The 17,347-nt window shown below is 70.1% G+C and overlaps 2 protein-coding genes across 2 annotated transcripts; both read right to left on the bottom strand.

Annotated features, from left to right (window-relative positions):
* Positions 1-483: 483 nt before the first annotated feature.
* On the bottom strand, positions 484-6,124 carry SCRN2 (secernin 2). The gene is made up of 8 exons (XM_072919061.1): positions 6,024-6,124; positions 5,348-5,519; positions 4,703-4,884; positions 4,003-4,202; positions 3,384-3,599; positions 2,435-2,600; positions 2,185-2,362; positions 484-1,548 (listed from the first exon to the last, which is right to left on the bottom strand). The coding sequence occupies exons 2-8, from the start codon at positions 5,516-5,518 to the stop codon at positions 1,390-1,392; spliced, it is 1,272 nt and encodes a 423-aa protein (XP_072775162.1). The 5' UTR covers position 5,519; positions 6,024-6,124; the 3' UTR covers positions 484-1,389.
* Positions 6,125-7,121: 997 nt separating this feature from the next.
* SP6 (Sp6 transcription factor) lies at positions 7,122-13,704 on the bottom strand. The gene is made up of 2 exons (XM_030256290.4): positions 13,483-13,704; positions 7,122-10,997 (listed from the first exon to the last, which is right to left on the bottom strand). The coding sequence occupies exon 2, from the start codon at positions 10,971-10,973 to the stop codon at positions 9,864-9,866; it is 1,110 nt and encodes a 369-aa protein (XP_030112150.4). The 5' UTR covers positions 10,974-10,997; positions 13,483-13,704; the 3' UTR covers positions 7,122-9,863.
* Between the last annotated feature and the right edge of the window lie 3,643 nt (positions 13,705-17,347).

Raw genomic sequence — 17,347 nt, 5'->3', positions numbered from 1 at the left:
CATGGCAACGGCGCGGCCTGGGCGCGGCCTGCGCGCTGCGAGCCCGGCCCGGGGGTCGCGGAGCCCCCCAGAGAGGGGCAGTCTGAGCCCCAAACCCGGGAAACCGGCCCCTCTGGCCTCCCCGGGGGTCTCTGAGCTCCAAACCCGCCGTGCCAGGTCCTGCTGCGCTGCTGTGGCTCCATCTCAGGGGTCTCTGAGAGCCCCCAGCCAGTGAGGCCTGGTCCTGGTGACCCCCCTGGTGCCACCCCGGGGGTCTCTGACTCCCCAAACCACTGAGGCCTGGTCCTGGTGACCCCCCAGCCCCATCCCGGGGGTCTCTGACTCCCCAAACCGGAGCTCCTGGCCCCACTGATCCCCCCCAGTTCCTGTGCCATCACCCCCCCAGCACACAGAGCCCCTTTGCCCCACCCAGCCCTGACCCCTGTGAAAAATGCACATTTTATGATTGGCTTTTCACAAATGCTACAATGAATATTATGTGTGTAATGTTAGAAAGTGATGCTGTATTAATTCTCTTAAGTAGGGTGTTAAATATAGTTTTAGATTCTAACATAATGTTGAAATGTATGTGGGGGAGCTTTTTTTTTTAAAAATGAGATAGTCAGTTCAAAGAACACTTAAATCTTCCAAAGAAAAGGAATTTATGCCTCTCTTATCCGAATAAGCTTAATTTTTTCAGGCCTTGCTCAGACTCAAAGATGCCGTGGGGATTAATGGAAACAGTTGACATACAACAGAATTCTTGTTTTAAATAGAATGTCTGCATAACCATGAGGGATATATGAATATGCAACAAGCTGTTAGTTTTAAAGTTATTCCTTTGTTCACAAAGTATACTTTTGGAAACTTGGTGTTCCAAAACATCCAGACCCCCATAATTCTTTGCTTTGTCATTGCCTTGTAATTGTCCTAACTCTAAATTTTATTACTTTGATTTTCATAACTATTTTATTATTATGAAACAATTAAAATTTTAAAAAGGAAGTGATCAGCGTTGGAAAACCCGCTGACATCCCCCGCCCACAGCTTTGTCACCCTCTGTCCCCTCAGACTGTCACCCTGAGGAGGGGACAGGCACCCCGCGGCCATGGCTGAGCCTGGTGGGGGTGAGTGAGATTTTGGGGGGCTCCTCTGGGCAGGGGGGGCATGGGGGGGGCTGCACCCCTGGCCTGGACCCCCACTCTGAATTCCCACAGCCCCCAGGAGCCGTCCCCAGGAGTGACCCTCAGTGACAGCCTGGTCAGCGGTGAGGAGCCCCAGGGAGTCAGGAGGGTCAGGGGGGGGCTCTGGAATGTTCTGTGATTCCCTATCCCGAGAAACACCCTGGGGGAAGCCCACCCACCCAAACGCCGTGGGGGAAGCCCACCCACCCACCCACCTGCGTGGGGTTTAGGGGTAAAACTTCATCTCGGCCTCCACGCAGTCCAAGAAGAGGTCGGCCAGCTCCTCGGGGCCGGGGCGCACGGTGCCCTCCAGCAGCTCCCGCATCCCCCGCAGGCCCTGCTCCTCCAGCCCCCGCAGCGCCTCCAGGAGCTGCTGGCCCCGCTCCTGGGGGATCAGGGGACAGAGAGCTCAGGGGGTCGGATCCAACCCAGGTGGGATCAGAGCTCAGAGTTTGATCCCATTGCAGGGTGGGATCAGAGAGATCAGAGTGTGATCCCATTGCAGGGTGGGATCAGAGAGGTCAGAGTTTGATCCCATTGCAGGGCAGGATCAGAGCTCAGAGTTTGATCCCATTGCAGGGCGGGGAAGGGTCAGTGAGATCTGTGGGGTCTGTGGGTTCTGCAGGTCTGTGGGATCTGTGGGGTCTGTGGGGTCTGCAGGGTCTGTGGGATCTGTGGGGTCTGTGGGGACCTGCAGGATCTGTGAGGTCTGTGGGACCTGCAGGGTCTGTGGGATCTGTGGGACCTGCAGGGTCTGTGGGACCTACAGGGTCTGTGGGATCTGTGGGGTCTGTGGGTTCTGCAGGTCTGTGGGGTCTGCAGGGTCTGTGGGTTCTGCAGGGTCTGTGGGGTCTGTGGGATCTGTGGGGTCTGTGGGTTCTGCAGGGTCTGTGGGGTCTGTGGGACCTGCAAGGTCTGTGGGGTCTGTGGGGTCTGTGGGATCTGCAGGTCTATGGGTCTGCAGGGTCTCTGGGGTCTGTGGGACCTGCAGGGTCTGTGGGGTCTGTGGGGTCTGCAGTACCCGGTCCCGCTCCATGAGCTCCAGCGCCGCCTGATGCCGGCGGTACAGCTCGTGCCGCCGATCCACGGAGCTCTGGAACCTCGGGATCTGCTTGGCGGGATCCTGCAGGAACTCGGGGGATCTCACCTGCGGCGCCGCCTTGATCCCGGCCACGAACACGAAGGGCTTGAAGACAGACCTGGAGGAGCAGCTGGGCTGAGGGAGCAGAATTCCAGGAGTGCCATGTCCCTGTCCCCAGCGCCCGCCTCACCTGGAGGGGTCCGGGGTGGCGGTGAAGAAGTGGACGCAGGGCAGGGCGGGGTCGCGGGGCAGCACGGACACCATGCTGCCCGCCGTGTGGAACCCCTCCTCGTCCACGCAGATCCCGCTGCCCTTGTCCCGCAGGATGGACATCAGCGTCTCCGCCGTGATGTGACCTGCAGGGACAGGCGGGGCCGCCTCAGCGCTGCCAGCTCGGCCCTGGGGACACCTTAGGGTGAGCCCCGGGTGGCTGTCCCCACCCCAGGGCCCGTCCCCAGGAGCTGGGGATGTGCCAGCACAGATGCAGCCCTTGGTGAGCCGTGGGATCCCTGTCGCCATCCCTGTCCTGTCCCCACCCCTGTTTCTGTCTTATCCTCCTTCCTGTTCCCATCCTGTTCCCATCCCCATCCCTGTCCTTGTCCTGTCCCCATCCTGTTCCCATCCCCACCCCTGTCCTTGTCCTGTCCCCGTCCTGTCTCCATCCCCATCCCTGTCCTTGTCCTGTCCCCATCCCCATCCCCAACCCCATCCCTGTCCTTGTCCTGTCCCCATCCTGTTCCCATCCCTGTCCTTGTCCCGTCCCCATCCTGTTCCCATCCCCATCCCTGTCCCCATTCTGTTCCCATCCCCATCCCTGTCCTGCCCTCATTCCCATCCCTGTCCCCATCCCTGTCCTTGTCCTGTCCCCATCCCCAACCCCATCCCTGTCCTTGTCCTGTCCCCATCCTGTTCCCATCCCCATCCCTGTCCTTGTCCTGTCCCCATCCTGTTCCCATCCCCAACCCCATCCCTGTCCCCATCCTGTCCCCATCCCCATCCCTGTCCTGCCCTCATTCCCATCCCTGTCCCCATCCCTGTCCTTGTCCTGTCCCCATCCTGTTCCCATCCCCAACCCCATCCCTGTCCCCATCCCCATCCCAGCCCCATCTCTGTCCCCCCTGTCCCATCCCCATCCCCACCTGCATGCAGCCGCAGCAGCTCTCTGCCCCCATGCAGCCGCGCCTTGGCCGCCTGCATGCGCGGGGGCTGCTCGGGCAGGGAGAAGGCGCGGGCGAAGCTGAACTGGCCGGTGCCGCTCCACCAGCCCCGGCTGCGCGCCCGCTCCCGCAGCCCCGGGTGCTCGGCCGTGATCTCGCTGCCGATGCTCAGCTGGTTGGAGATGTTGCGGCTGCCCTCTGTGCCAGTGGGGCCTGGGGGTCACTCGGGGCGCTCCGGGCCCCTCGGTGCCCCGTGCCAGCCGGGCCCGGGGGTCACTCGGGGCGCCCCGGACCCCTCGGTGCCCTCTGTGCCAGCCGGGCCCGGGGGTCACTCGGGGCGCCCTGGCCCCTCGGTGCCCTCTGTGCCAGCCGGGCCCGGGGGTCACTCGGGGCGCTCCGGGCCCCTCGGTGCCCCACGCCTGCCCGGTGCCCGGGGGTCACTCGGGGCACCCCGGGCCCCTCAGTGCCCCACGCCAGCCGGGCCCGGGGGTCACTTGGGGCGCCCCGGACCCCTCGGTGCCCTCTGTGCCAGCCGGGCCGGGGGGTCACTCAGGGTGCCCCGGGCCCCTCGGTGCCCCCTGCCCGCCCGGTGCCCGCTCACCGCGGATGCGCTGCGCTGCCCAGTAGCGCCCGGCGGTCTCCAGCAGCCAGGCCTCGCTGCGGTCGGCCAGCAGGAAGGTGTTGTGGTACACGAAGGGCACCGGCTCCTCCTTGCAGCTCCCGCCTTGGCCGTGGCGCTCCAGCAGCGCCGTCATCACCTCCAGGGCCTCCCGGGCCGTGCCGCCCCGCTCCAAACCCAGCCTGTGCCAGGAGGGTGGTGAGAGAGTGCTGGGGGCTGGCACAGCATGGGCATGGGGCTGGCACGGCGTGGGCATGGGGCTGGCACAGTGTTGGGGGCTGGCACAGTGCTGGGGGCTGGCACAGCGTGGGGATGGGGCTGGTACAGTGCTGGGGGCTGGCACAGCGTGGGGATGGGGCTGGTACAGTGCTGGGGGCTGGCAGTGTTGGGGGCTGGCACAGTGTGGGCATGGGGCTGGTACAGTGCTGGGGGCTGGCATAGCGTGGGCATGGGGCTGGCACAGCGTGGGCATGGGGCTGGCACAGTGTGGGGATGGGGCTGGTACAGTGTGGGGATGGGGCTGGCACAGTGCTGGGGGCTGGCACAGCGTGGGCATGGGGCTGGCACAGCGTGGGCATGGGGCTGGCACAGTGTGGGGACACAGGGCTGGCACAGCGTGGGGACATGGGGCTGTTTTCATCCTCGCCATCCTCACCACCTTCCCCATCCTCGCCACCCTCACCTGACCAGGTCCATGCCCAGCAGCGCCTCGGCCTCACCCACGGGCTCGCGGGTCCACACGCCCTCGTTGCCCACGCAGACGCCGCGGTCGTTGGCGCCCATCTCGGCGCCCCAGAGCCACGCGGGGCGGCTCAGCACCACGGCGTGGGTGCGCTCCGCCTGCTCGATCTCCAGGTACGTGCACTGCGGGGACACGGGGGGACATGGCGGGACACGGGGGACACCTGGCACGCTGAGCACTTTGTCCCTGCAGCCACCCTGGCACACACAGGTGACACCTGGCACACCAAGGTGACACCTGGCACACTGAGGTGACACCTGGCACGCTCGGTGCTCTGTCTCTGCAGCCGCCCTGGCACATGGAGGTGCTCTGGGGGACACACAGGTGACACCTGGCACACTGAGGTGACACCTGGCACACACAGTGCAGGGACACATAGGTGACACCTGGCACACACAGGTGACACCTGGCACACTGAGGTGACACCTGGCACACTCGGTGCTCTGTCCCTGCAGCTGCCCTGGCACATGGAGGTGCTCTGGGGCACACCGAGGTGACACCTGGCACACCCAGTGCGGGGACACACGCGGGTGCCCTGGCACTGACACCCGAGCCCTTTGTCCCCTGTGCCCCAGCAGGGCTCACCTGGACCTTGTCCCCAGGGTGGTGGGTGGCCGCGGGGACATAGACGATCTCCTGCACCTCGTCGCGGGGTCGATCCGCGTTCTTGCCGAAGATGACGGCGGGGGACGCCGTGTGCGGTGGCAGTGCCACGAAGCAGTCGCAGGACGAGGGCACAGCACCGTGCCCTGCCATCCTAAACCGCGTCAGGGGATGTCAACCCCCTGTCCCTGCCCGGGTGTGTCCCCAGAGTCCCTTTGGGGCCGGACGGGGCAGTCTGGGGGGGCCGGGGGGTGAAGAGGTGCCCGGAGCTGGGGGATGGGCTGGGGGCACCGAGGGGGGTGGCAGCCCCTTGTCCCTGTCCCGGCTGTGTCCCCAGAGTCCCTTTGGGGCTGCACGGGGCAGTCTGGGGGGGCCGGGGGGTGAAGAGGTGCCCGGAGCCGGGGGACACCCGGGACACCACGGCGGGGTGGGCTGGGGGCACCGAGGGGGTGGCAGCCCCTTGTCCCTGTCCCGGATGTGTCCCCAGGGTCGCTCTGGGGCTGACGCGGTCCCTGAAACTTGGGGGACATCGGGGACCCCACGGCGGGTGACTTAGGGGGCACCCCCCGTCCCGGGACCCCGCAGCTCCGCACCGACCGGAGCCCCCCCCCCCCCCTCACAGCCCCGGTAACCGGGACCCCCTCCCGTCCCCACGGACCTGCCGCTGCTCCCGCACCTCCGCCGCTGCCCGGGCCCGCCCCGGCCCGCCCGGTCCGGCCCCGGCCGTGCGACGGCGGCGCCCGGTGGCCGGAGGCCGCACGGCGGCAGCGGCACCGGCACCGGCACCGGCACCGGCACCGGCACCGGCAGCGGCACCGGCACCGGCACCGGCACCGGCACCGGCACCCGCGTGGCTCGTGGAGAAGTTCCCAAAAAACCCCGGGGACGGGGGTCCCGAGTTTCCTCCCGTGGATCAGGAACGGGGGACCCGGGCGTGTCCGTGGGTCAGAGCTCCCGTGGGCACCCCCGTGAGCGGCACCGGCGTGGGTGGCACTCCCCGCAGACACCCCCGCGCCCCGTGGGCAGCACCCGCGTGGGCAGCGCCCCGCCCGGCCCGCGGTATGCGGCCGGACCTGCCGGGCAGCGCCCTGCCCGGCCCGGGGCTGCCGGTGGGACCCCCGTGGGGGGCTCGGCTGCTCCCAGCCCGTGTCACCCCACGGCAGCAGCCCCCGGACGGTGTCCCCGTGCTGAGAAGCCTTAGAGAGTCGAGGCCAGGCTGGGGGGCGGGTCCTGAGCCCCTCGGTGGGGATGGTTTGGGGTCGGGATCCCAGACCCCTGAGCCCCTCGGTGGGGATGGTTTGGGGTCGGAATTCCAGACCCCTGGGTCCCTTGGAGTGAAAGATTTGGGGTCAGGATTCCAGACCCTTGGGTCCCTTGGTGGGGATGGTTTGGGGTCGGGATTTCAGACCCTTGAGACCCTTGGTGGGGATAATTTGGGGTCAGGATTCCAGACCCCTGAGCCCCTCGGTGGGGATAGTTTGGGGTCGGCATGCCCAGACCATGAACCCCTTGGCAGGGCTGATTTGGGGTCGGGATTTCAGACCCCTGAACCCCTTGGCAGGGCTGATTTGGGGTCGGGATTCCAGACCCCTGAGCCCCTTGGCAGGGCTGATTTGGGGTCGGGGTGCCTGAGTCCCTTGACAGGGATGATTTGGGCTCGAGTTGCCGAACCCGTGGATCATTTGCCAGCGAAAATTCGGGGTCGGGCTGCCGGAGCCCCGCGTCCTTCGGCAGGGATGGAGCCGGAGAGCCGGAGCGTGGAAAACACGCGGCGTTTATTCCAGTACAAAACCCAAACCCCACAGCCCCGCAGCCTCTTCTCAGCACAAACTCTCCCCTCGCCGGGCACCCCCGGGGCCGTCCCGCTCCATCCCCGCCGCAGCCGCCCCCAGCCCGGGGCCCCGGCCGGGCCGGTCCCTCCCTGCCCCGGGGGCGGGCGGGGGACGCGGCGGTTCGGGGCGCGGGGCCGGGATCCCCACGCCGCAGCAGGCTGGACTGGTTTCCCGGCCGCCGTCCCTCCCCACCCGGTTTTACCGCCTTCATTGCCCCATCGCGGCAGGCAGAGCCCCGGGGCTGCGGGGGCTGAGCGCACCTGGGGGGGCTGAGCGCACCTGGGCCCCCCGGCAGCCCCCCGGTTCCGAGCCAGGCGGGGACAGCCCCCGAGGCTGAACCCCCAGGCCCGGCGTGGCCGTGGGACCTCCCCAGCCCACCCGTGGGGTGCCCCTGGTGCGGCCCCCCACAAGCTGCGGCTCCCCAAAAGGTCGGAGCCCCCCCAGATGCTGCTGGGGCCGGGCTCGGCCGCTAAAGTCCCGTCGGTGCCACACCGGGGGACGCTGGGGAGGGTCCTGAGCCCCCCCGGGGTCCCTCTGGGAGGTGAAATCCCATCTGGGGGACACCGAGGGGGAATTTTGTGCTGGAAAAGGCAAATTCCGGAGTCGGGGACGTCCTTCGGGAGCTGCGGACAGCCCGGGCCACCCGAGTCCCGCGGAGGGACAGCGGTGGCCGCGCTGGGGCTGGGGACACGTCCTTGGGGACCCCCCAAGCGAGACTTCACCTCGTGCTGGGGGGTCCCAGCCCCACGGCTCGGCCCTGCCCCACGGCGTGGGGGGCTGCTGCCAGCCCCTCGCGCGTCCCTGGGGACGGGGACAGGGACGGGGACGGGGACAAGGACGGGGGTGGGACCCTTTGAGGGGTCCGACCCCTCCCCATCGGCACAGCCCACGGCCACAGCTTCGGCCTGGGACATCCACTCTGCCCGAGCGGCAAAGCCTGGCTTCACCTTAACAATAAAATAATAATAATAATATTAATAATTAATAATTAATAATAATAATTAATAATTAATAATAATAAAACACTCAAAACCGAAGGCCTCGGGGCGCCCTCTGGGCACGGACCCCACTCGACTTCACCTCTACCCCTTCCCCCCTGACCTCGGGGTGCTCCAAGCCTGGGCAGCCCGGGGGGTCAGCACCCCCCAAACCTCCCCCCCTCCCCAGATTCCCAACTGGTTTGAACTGGTGTTGGCTGGGGGGCAGCCGGGGGGACCCCCGGGTGCCTTGAGCAGCCACTGACCCCCCCCCCCAAAAAAAAACCCTCCCCAGGTCCCGGGTTTAGCATCTCCTTCTGTGTCCGAGGGGTTCTGCCAAAATCGGGGTGTAAGACCCCAAAAGATCTGAAAGCCGAGATTCAGGGACCCCCAGCCAGGGGTGGGGGACAGATACGGGGTCCCTGGGGACAGGGGAGGAAAACCACGGGGTCCCTGGTGGGGGAAGGCCCGGGGGGTCCCCGGGAGGTGCGGGGACCTGGGAAGGGACAGGCCTGGGGTCCCCGGGGGGACGGGCAGCATGCACGGGGGGCCAGGCAGAATTCCCTGGAATTAGGGGATCCCGGGGGGGACAGGCAGCATGCACGGAGGGGACACGGGACCCCCGGGAGGGGGCACGGGGGGCACGGGCAGCTGGCCCGGGGCCGGGGGATGCCCCGCAGGGAGGGGCGGGGGGCTCGGGGCGGGCAGCGCGGCCGTGGCGGGCCGGAGGAATGCGGCCGTCCCGGCTCTCCCGGGCCCGCGGCCGCCCCGGTGCTTCCCGCCCGGGGCCGCGGCGGCGGTGGGTGTGGGAAAGCTGCAGGTGCGCGCTTGGGCAACCGCCCGCCGCCCTCCGCTCGCCCGCCGCGGCCCCCCGAGCTCCCCACGGCTCACGTTCACGCAGGACTTCTCTTTTTTTGGGGTTTTTTCCCCCCTCCCCGGCTTTTCCCCATTTTAGCCACGATTCAGGCCAAAAATGGGTTTCACATCCTCAAGCCCCACAGCCAAAGTGGGGCTCCAAGGGGTGGGGGACCCCCCGCCAGCTCAGCGTCCCCAAATGGGGCAGGGGGGTGTCGCCAGCCCCCGGCCCCCCGCGTGTCGCCCGTGGGTGGTGGGCGGCAGGAGAACGGGGCTGGCACGGGGCGGGGGCTGTGCCCGGGGTGCCACGGTTTGAGGGGACCGTGGGGAGGGCGCCGGGGGGCTGCGGCCGCCCCTCCCCGAGCGGAGGCTCCCCGGTTTCTCCTCTCCTCTCCTCTCTCCCTTTCTCCTTCTCCTTCCTCCCCTTTGGGCTGGACGTGCCCGGGCAGCTCCCGCTCCTTCGGCTCCCATTGATGTTCCTCCCAAACAGCCCCGCCGCCTGCCAGCAGCCTCCCGAAAAAAAAAACAAAAAAAAAAATATTTGGGAAGCCGGGGGAGGATGAGTGGGGGTGGGAGCGGGAGGGAGAACCGGGGCGGGAGAGCGGGAGCGGGACAAGTGAAACCGCCGCGGGGCAGCTCCGGCAGCGGCGCTCCCCAACGGGCGGCGGGGACGGGGCCGCGCCACCGGGCGCCGTTCCCGGGCCTGGCCGCCGCTCCCGGCACAAGGTGCCAGCCCTGCGCCCACCCCCGCCCTAAATCCCTCCGGAGACCGGCCCCGAAGGCTCCCCCCGGCCCCCGCCCCACCTCCGGCCGCGTCCCCCGGGGCTCAGCGGCTCAGTTTGGGGGGGCGGCCGTGCCCCCCTCCGCTTCCCTCTTGCCTCCCTTGGCCGCCGCCGCGTCCCCGCCGCCTTTGCCCTCGGGCTCGGCCCCGTCCTTGCCCCCGTCGTGCGTCTTCATGTGCTTGCCCAGGTGGTCGCTGCGCATGAAGACGCGGCCGCAGACGGGGCAGGAGAATTTCTTGGCGCCCGTGTGGGTCTGGAGGTGCCGCTGGAGCTCGTCGGAGCGGGTGAAGCGCTTGCCGCAGAAGAGCCAGTTGCAGACGAAGGGCCGGTCGCCGCTGTGCCAGCGCAGGTGCGCTTTCAGGTGGGATGTCTTGGCGTACGCCTTCCCGCAGCCCGGGATGTGGCAGTTGTGCAGGTGCTTGCGCTTGGCACCCTCGGGGCACGGGCCCCCCCTCTCCGCCTCCTGGCAGTTGGGGCAGCGGCACGCCGCCTGCCCCCCGCCCCTGGGCACGGCCCGCCGGGCCCCCTTGGGCCGCCCCCCGGCCTCCCCCTCCGGCCCCCGCGGCTCCGGGGGCCCCTCCAGCGCCTTCACCCCCTCGGCCGCCAGCAGATGCTGCGGGGGCAGCAGGTGGGCGGGGGGCGCGCAGAGCTGCTGCTCGGCCCCGCCGTACCCGCCCAGCCCCGCGGGCAGCCCGGGGTGCCCGGGCACCGGCAGCCCCCCGCCCTGCCCGGGGGGCAGCTCCATCCAGCTGGCACCGGCGTGCAGATCCCACCAGTTGACGCCTCCGCCTTCCTCGCCGGGGGCTCCGGGGTGCGGGGGACGGAACCAGGGCTCGTAGGGATGCGCCATGTCCGGGGCGGCCGGCAGCAGCTTGGCGTAGGCTCCGGGGGCGGCGGGGCCGTCGGGGGGCAGCTCTAACCTCGGGGGGCCATGGGGGTCGTAGGCGGCGGCGGCGGCGAAGGCGGCGGCGGCGGCGGCGTCGTCGGGCCCCGGCAGCGGCAGCTCCGGTGGCGGCAGCGGCGAGGCGAAGTCGGGAGCCCCCGGTGCGGCGGGGCCGTGCGGCTGGAAGGGCTGCAGCGGCTGCAGGTCCAGGTGGGTCGGGGAGGCGCGGGGCGCGTCCGAGGGCTGCGATCCCAGGGAGCCGCAGACCGCCGTCAGCATCGCGGGGCGGCGGCGCGCACGGACCTGCGGGGCCGCGCGGGGCGGGCGGGGAGGGGGGAAAGAGCGGTGAGAGGAGCGGGGGGCGCAGCTCCGCACCCCCCGACCCTGCGCGCACCGGCACCGGCACCGGCAGCTGAGCCCCAGCGAGGAGGTTGCGCTGCTCTGCGACACCGCTGTGACACCGGGATGGTGGCACCGGTTTGGGGGGCACCCCTTACCCCCGTCCCCGCCCCCTGCGGACCCTGTGCCAGCCCCCGGTGCCGGTGGGTCACGTCCGCAGCGCCCGATTCCAAAATCGGAGGAAACCTCCAACATCCGCTTGGTCACCTCCCCGACTGCGACCCCAACACTGCCTGGGTCCCCAAGGGGACGTAGGTGGCATCCCCATGGAGGGGACACGGCACCCACGGGGGGAACACGGCACCCACGGGGGGGACACGGCACCCACGAGGCCAACCTGTCTGTCCCGCATGTGAGCCGGGCTGGGAAAGCATCGCCCCTCTGCTCCCGCCCCAGGGCCGGGGCCCGGCCGGGAGCCCTCGGGCTGTTTTTTGGGGGGGCTGCACCCCCGGGCTGGCTGGCAGCGGGATGAGGCAGCGGCGCCGCGGGCCGAGCCCCCGGCAGCGCTTTGAAGCCGGGCTGGGCTTGGCCCGCGGCCCCGGGGCACCCCCGGGACACCCCCGGGGCACCCGCAGACCCTCGGGCACCCGCGGTACCCCGGCAGGGCGGCCGTGACTCAGCGGGAGCCGTGCAAACCCCACGGGGCCGGGGACGGGCCCCACCCCGGTGTCGAAATCCACCTGCCGCCACCGGCTCCCGCCACCGGTACCGCCCCCCGGTTCCCCGCGGCGAGGGGCGGCCGAGACCCCCACCCCAAAACCCCCCCGGCACCCCCGGCCGCTCCCGCCACCATCCCCTTGTCCCCGCCGCCCCCACGCTGCTGCCCCAGCCCGCGGGGGACAGGGACAGACCCTCGGGGGGTGCTGGAAGATTTGGGGTGGGGGATCCCCTGAAGGGACCCCCAGCGCCCCCCGATGCCAGGGCTGTGATTTCAGGGTCCCCACAGTGCTGGAGCCCCCTCGGCTGCGCGGGGACACCGATTCCCCCTGCCAGGTGTGGCCCAGGAAGGCAGGGGGACCCCAAAGATCGGGGTGGGAATTTGGGGGGTCCCAAAACGCCCTTATGGGACCCCCGTGTACCTGTGGGCACAGGTGGGGGCTCGGCCTCGAGCTGCCGGCAGGGTGAGCCCCCCGCGTGGCAGCTGAGCAGATTTTGGGGTCCTGCTCCCCGTGGGGGCTCAGCTCTGCCCACCCCGACCCTGGGGACGCCCCCCCGGGGACTGTCCCCTCCTCCCGGGGACACCGCTGGGGTCGGAGGGGGCTGGGGTGCATCGCTCCCCCCGCGGTGCTGCTCGGTGGGGTCCCGAGCCCCCCAAACTGCTCCCCAAATTGGGGTCGGACCCCCAAAGCGCCGCGGTGCCCGTCACGGGGCTGGGGGGGGGGACTGGCACGGATAGCCCCCCCAGATCTGGGGGTGTCCCCCAGCCCCCCTAACCCCCACGGGAGGTGCGGGGGACCCTCCGCGCGGCCCGGGGGTCGCTCCCACCCCGTCAGGTGCAGCACGGGGCTCTCCCGGACACCCCAATCCCAGCGATCCCCCCCGGTTCGGGGGTCCCACCGACCCCCCGGTGCAGCCCCACCGTGACCAGCGGCACCATCCCCACCCCCCCTCCCGTACCAGCTCCAAACCGGGGCCACGACCGGGACTGGGGGGGAGCTCTGTGAGACCCCCCCTGCACGGGCCTGCCTCCGCCCGCCGGGAGCTCCCGGGACGTTTTTCCACCCGGGAATGGTGACAAAAATCCCCAGGGGCCCCCAGCGTCCTCCCTCCCTCCCTCCCTCCTGGCGGGGCTCAGCGACGCGTTGGCCATTTCACCGCAGGGAAACTGAGGCAGCGGCGGGTGAAGCGTCCCGTGAGTCACGGCCCGGGCTGGGCAGAGCCGCCCGGCCCCGTCTCTCGGCTCCGCCGGTGCCTCGCCCCGCGGCGGGACCGGCCGCTGCCCCCCAGCACCGGGAGCCCCGACGGGGGCACGGGGAATGCCGCGGGTTTGGGGGGACGCCGCGAGTCCCGGGGGGCTCTGCGGGGTCGGGGGGTGCGGTGGGTTGGGGGTTGTCCCCCCACGCAGACCCACGGCAGCGCTGCCCCGGGGATGTGCCCGGAGGGGGACGGCGCCGCACCGGTGGCGGCGGAGGGCTCAGGACTCGGTACCACGGGAGGGGTCTCAGAGCCACGGGAAGAGTCGCGGTCGCGAGGGGAAATCGGAGCGAGGGGACACCGCGCGGCGTCCCGGGAGGTGGCGGCGGGACCGGGAGCCCCGGGGCTCGGTGGCCAGCGGACGCGCCGGGGCGGCGAGCAACGACTCGCCGTCGGTCAGCGCGGAGCCGCGTCCCCGGGAGCATCCCGGGGGTGCCATCCCGCGGCCGGTAGCACCCACCGGGGGGGTACGTACGGGTCTAGCGGCAGCGAGGTCCCGGCGGGTCCGTCCTCATCGGCGGGGCGCGGGCGCTGCTTCCCGAGGGGACCGCGAGGGACCCGCGCGGCTCCGCAGGGACGGGGCACCCACCGGGCCGGGCGAGCAGGAATGGCCGGGTCCCAGCCCGGTGCCGGCTCTTCCCTCCGCCCTCCCGCCCGGCTCCACCCCCGGCCCGGTGATTTTAACCCTTGGAGGCAGAGCCGCGGCCCCGCCGCTTGACAGGAGCCGGCTCCGGTCCCAGGATCCGGCGGATGAAAGCGGAGGGAGGGGACGGGAAGTTCGCAGCAGACACCGCAAACAGGGCGGTAATTAAAGAAGAAAGCAACAACCGCCTCCCTCCCGCGCCCGTGGCCGCCTCCTCCCGCCGCCCCCCCGCTCCCCGGAGACCCCCGGGCGTCCCTTGGGTCCCCACCCCCACCCGGGACCGCAGCTGTGCCCCCCTCGCCGGTTGGTGACACGCGGGTGGCCGCCCCCTCCTCCTGCCACCCCCGGAGCTGTCCCCGCACCAAAGGGTGACACAGGGGTGGCCGCCCCCTCCTCATGCCACCCCCGGAGCTGTCCCCGCACCAAAGGGTGACACAGGGGTGGCCGCCCCCTCCTCCTGCCACCCCTCCTGCCACCCCCGGAGTTGTCCCCGCACCAAAGGGTGACACAGGGGTGGCCGCCCCCTCCTCCTGCCACCCCTCCTGCCACCCCCGGAGTTGTCCCCGCACCAAGGGGTGACACGCAGGTGGCCGCCCCCTCCTCCTACCACCCCTCCGGAGACCCCCGGAGTTGTCCCCGCACCAAAGGGTGACACAGGGGTGGCCGCCCCCTCCTCCTGCCCGCAGGGGTGTCGCCTGTCCCCGTGGGGGGCTCAGTGACCCCCGTGGCGCCTCGGTGCTGTGCCGTGGGCTCAGTGGGACGCGGGTGGGACAATTTGGGGGTCAGGGCCGGCGGGAGGGAGCGGCGCACAGGACCCAGCGATGGATTTGGGGTGACCCAAAACCGCGGGGACAGGGTCACCGGAGGTGTCCAACCCCCCCTGTCCCCCGTGTCCCCCACGAGGCTGCGGGAGGGACAAACCGCGGGTGACAACACCGCGGAGCCGCTCCATCACCTCCGTGTCCCCATTTCCAACCCCCGCCCCGCCCGGCGGCCACCGCAGCCCCGTGGGGACCCCGGTGGGACCCCCCGGTCCCCGAATTCCACGGGAAAAGGCGGCGGTGGGAGCGCGGCTGGCGCTGGGAGCCCGGCCGGGCGGAGGGAGCCGGGAGCTCCTCCCTGGCCCCGGGGAAAACTCTCCCGGTTTTCATCATCCCGCCCGGGAAAAGGCTCCGCCGCCGCCGCCGCCGCCGCCGCCACCGAAACGCGGCGGCCTCGTGCGCTGAGCCCCGGGAGGGGCGGCCCGGGGGACACCGGGGTGGGGACATTGGGGTGGGGACATTGGGATGGGGACATTGGGATGAGGACATGGGGATGGGGGCACTGGGATGGGGACATTGAGAATGGGGACACCGGGATGGGGACACTGGGGATGGGGACACGGGGAATATGGACACTGCGGATGGGGACATTGGGAATGGGGACACTGAGGTGATGATGGTGGGATGGGGACACTGGGGATGGGGACACTGGGATGGGGACACGGGGATGAGGCTGGGAGCAGCGTGAGGCTGTGGCACAGGACTGGGGGGCTGGGGGGACTGGGGAGAACTGGGAGCACTGGGAGCACTGGGGGGACTGGGAGCACTGGGAGCACTGGGAACACTGGGAGCACTGGGGGGACTGGGGGGACTGGGAGCACTGGGAGCACTGGGGGGACTGGGAAGACTGGGGGGACTGGGGGCACTGGGAGCACTGGGAGCACTGGGAGCACTGGGGGGAGCAGGATTTGGGGTCTGGGGGCTCCTGGAGCCCCCCCAAGCAGCGCTGGGACCACCCGGGGCAGGGAATGGCGGCGCATCCCAGGGGGGATCTCCTCTCACCACCGAATGTCTGAAACCCCGAGCCGTGCCTTGAAATTACTGCTAATTACACTGCTCATTTGCATAAATTATGAGGCAAGAGGCAAATGCCTCCAATCCCTCCGAGTGATCGGGGGAGGGGGGAGCGAGGGGGGTTCGGGGTGGGGACAGGGACAGGAGGGGTCGGTGCTCCCCAGAAAAATGGGGGTGGGGATGAGGGGACAGAGGGACAGAGGACAGGGGGACAGAGGGGGACAGAGGGACAGAGGCACAGAGGGACAGGGGGACGGAGGGACAGAGGGACAGAGGGACGGGGGGACAGAGGGACAGAGGACAGAGGGACAGAGGACAGAGGGACAGCGGGACAGAGGGATGAAGGGACAGAGGGACAGGGGGACAGAGGGACAGAGGGACAGAGGACAGAGGACAGAGGGGACAGAGGGACAGAGGGACGGAGCAGCGCGGTCACCTGGCGGTCCCCGCAGCCGCAGGTGGCCGGAGAACAGAGGCCCGGCGATGTCCCCCGGGGGACGCTGAAGGGACAAAGGGACACCCCGGCCCCGCCAGCCCCGCACCGAGCGCACCGAGCGCACCGAGCGCTCCCGGTTCCCCCGGGGCCACCGAAGGAACGGGGGAGGGCAGCGCGGCCGTGTCGCTGTCCCCGTCCCCGTGTCACACCGTGGGGTGGGGGGTGACAGCGCGACTCTCAGCCCGTCCCTGTCCCCGAGCACGTCCCTGCGCGCCCTCCCACGCGCGTGGGTGCGGATCCCGCACTCGGGGTGCCCCGGGGGGGCTCTGCCGCGGCTGCCACGGGGCTGCGACGTCTGGGTCGCCCCAGCCGAGGGGACAGCCCGGGGGTGGCCGCGGGGCTCAGACGGGCACAGCCGGAACCGGCCGGGTGCTCCCCGCGGGTTTTGGGGGGCCCCACGCCCAGACGGCCCCGGGGGTGACGCCGGGGTGACATTGAAGCTGCTGAGCCTGGGGGGGACCCCGGCACTGCTGGAGGTGGCACGGTGGGGACAATGCCAGGTGAGGAAGGGATGGTGGTGGCACTGGGTGGGGACAGCCCTGCGGGGTGGTCGCAGTCCTGGGGGGGGTGTCACAGTCCCCACGGGGGTGTCACAGCCAACACGGGGTTGTCACAGCCCCCCGGGGGTGTCACAGCCCCCCGGGGGTGTCCCCACAGCCGCTGCGACACCAGCCCCTCCCTGCCCTCCAGCTGTGCCCCCATAAGGCGCAGCTGGCGACAAGGACGGAGACCCGTGCCATCCGCCACGCCCGGGGCACTGCTGGCATGGTTGGCACGGTTGGCACCGCTGTCACGGCTGTCACGGCTGTCATGGCTGGCACCGCTGTCACAGCTGGCACCCCTGGCACGGCTGTCACCCCTGGCACCGCTGTCACGGCTGTCACTGCTGGCACAGATGGCACGGTTGACACCGCTGGCACCGCTGTCACGGCTGGTACAGTTGGCACGGCTGACACTGCTGGCACCGCTGGTACGGTTGGCACCGCTGGCACGGTTGTCACGGCTGTCACCACTGGCACGGCTGTCGCGGCTGGCACCGCTGTCACGGCTGGCACAGTTGGCACTGCTGTCACCCCTGGCACTTCTGGCACGGTTGGCACGGCTGGCATGGTTGGCACGGTTGGCACCGCTGTCACGGCGCTGCCCAGCGCTGCCCGGGGCCAGGGCCGCCCGCCAGCCCGGCGGAGATCTCTATCGCGATTATCGCGCCCGGTCACGGCGCGCCCCGGGCGGCGTTTCCTCCGCGCAGCGGGAGCCGCTGTCGGGACTCGGCCCCGGCGGAGGCTCCGGGGGCGATTTTAATTGGGGTTTTAATTAGCCCCGCGCTAATCGCGCTGCCGTATCGCGCCCGGCCGGCCCCGCTGGG

Source organism: Taeniopygia guttata, chromosome 27, assembly GCF_048771995.1.
Source record: "Taeniopygia guttata chromosome 27, bTaeGut7.mat, whole genome shotgun sequence".
In the NCBI taxonomy this organism is placed as follows: Eukaryota; Metazoa; Chordata; class Aves; order Passeriformes; family Estrildidae; genus Taeniopygia; species Taeniopygia guttata.
The sequence above is the reverse complement of the archived record's forward strand: the minus strand, read 5'-3'. Positions and strand labels throughout refer to the sequence as shown.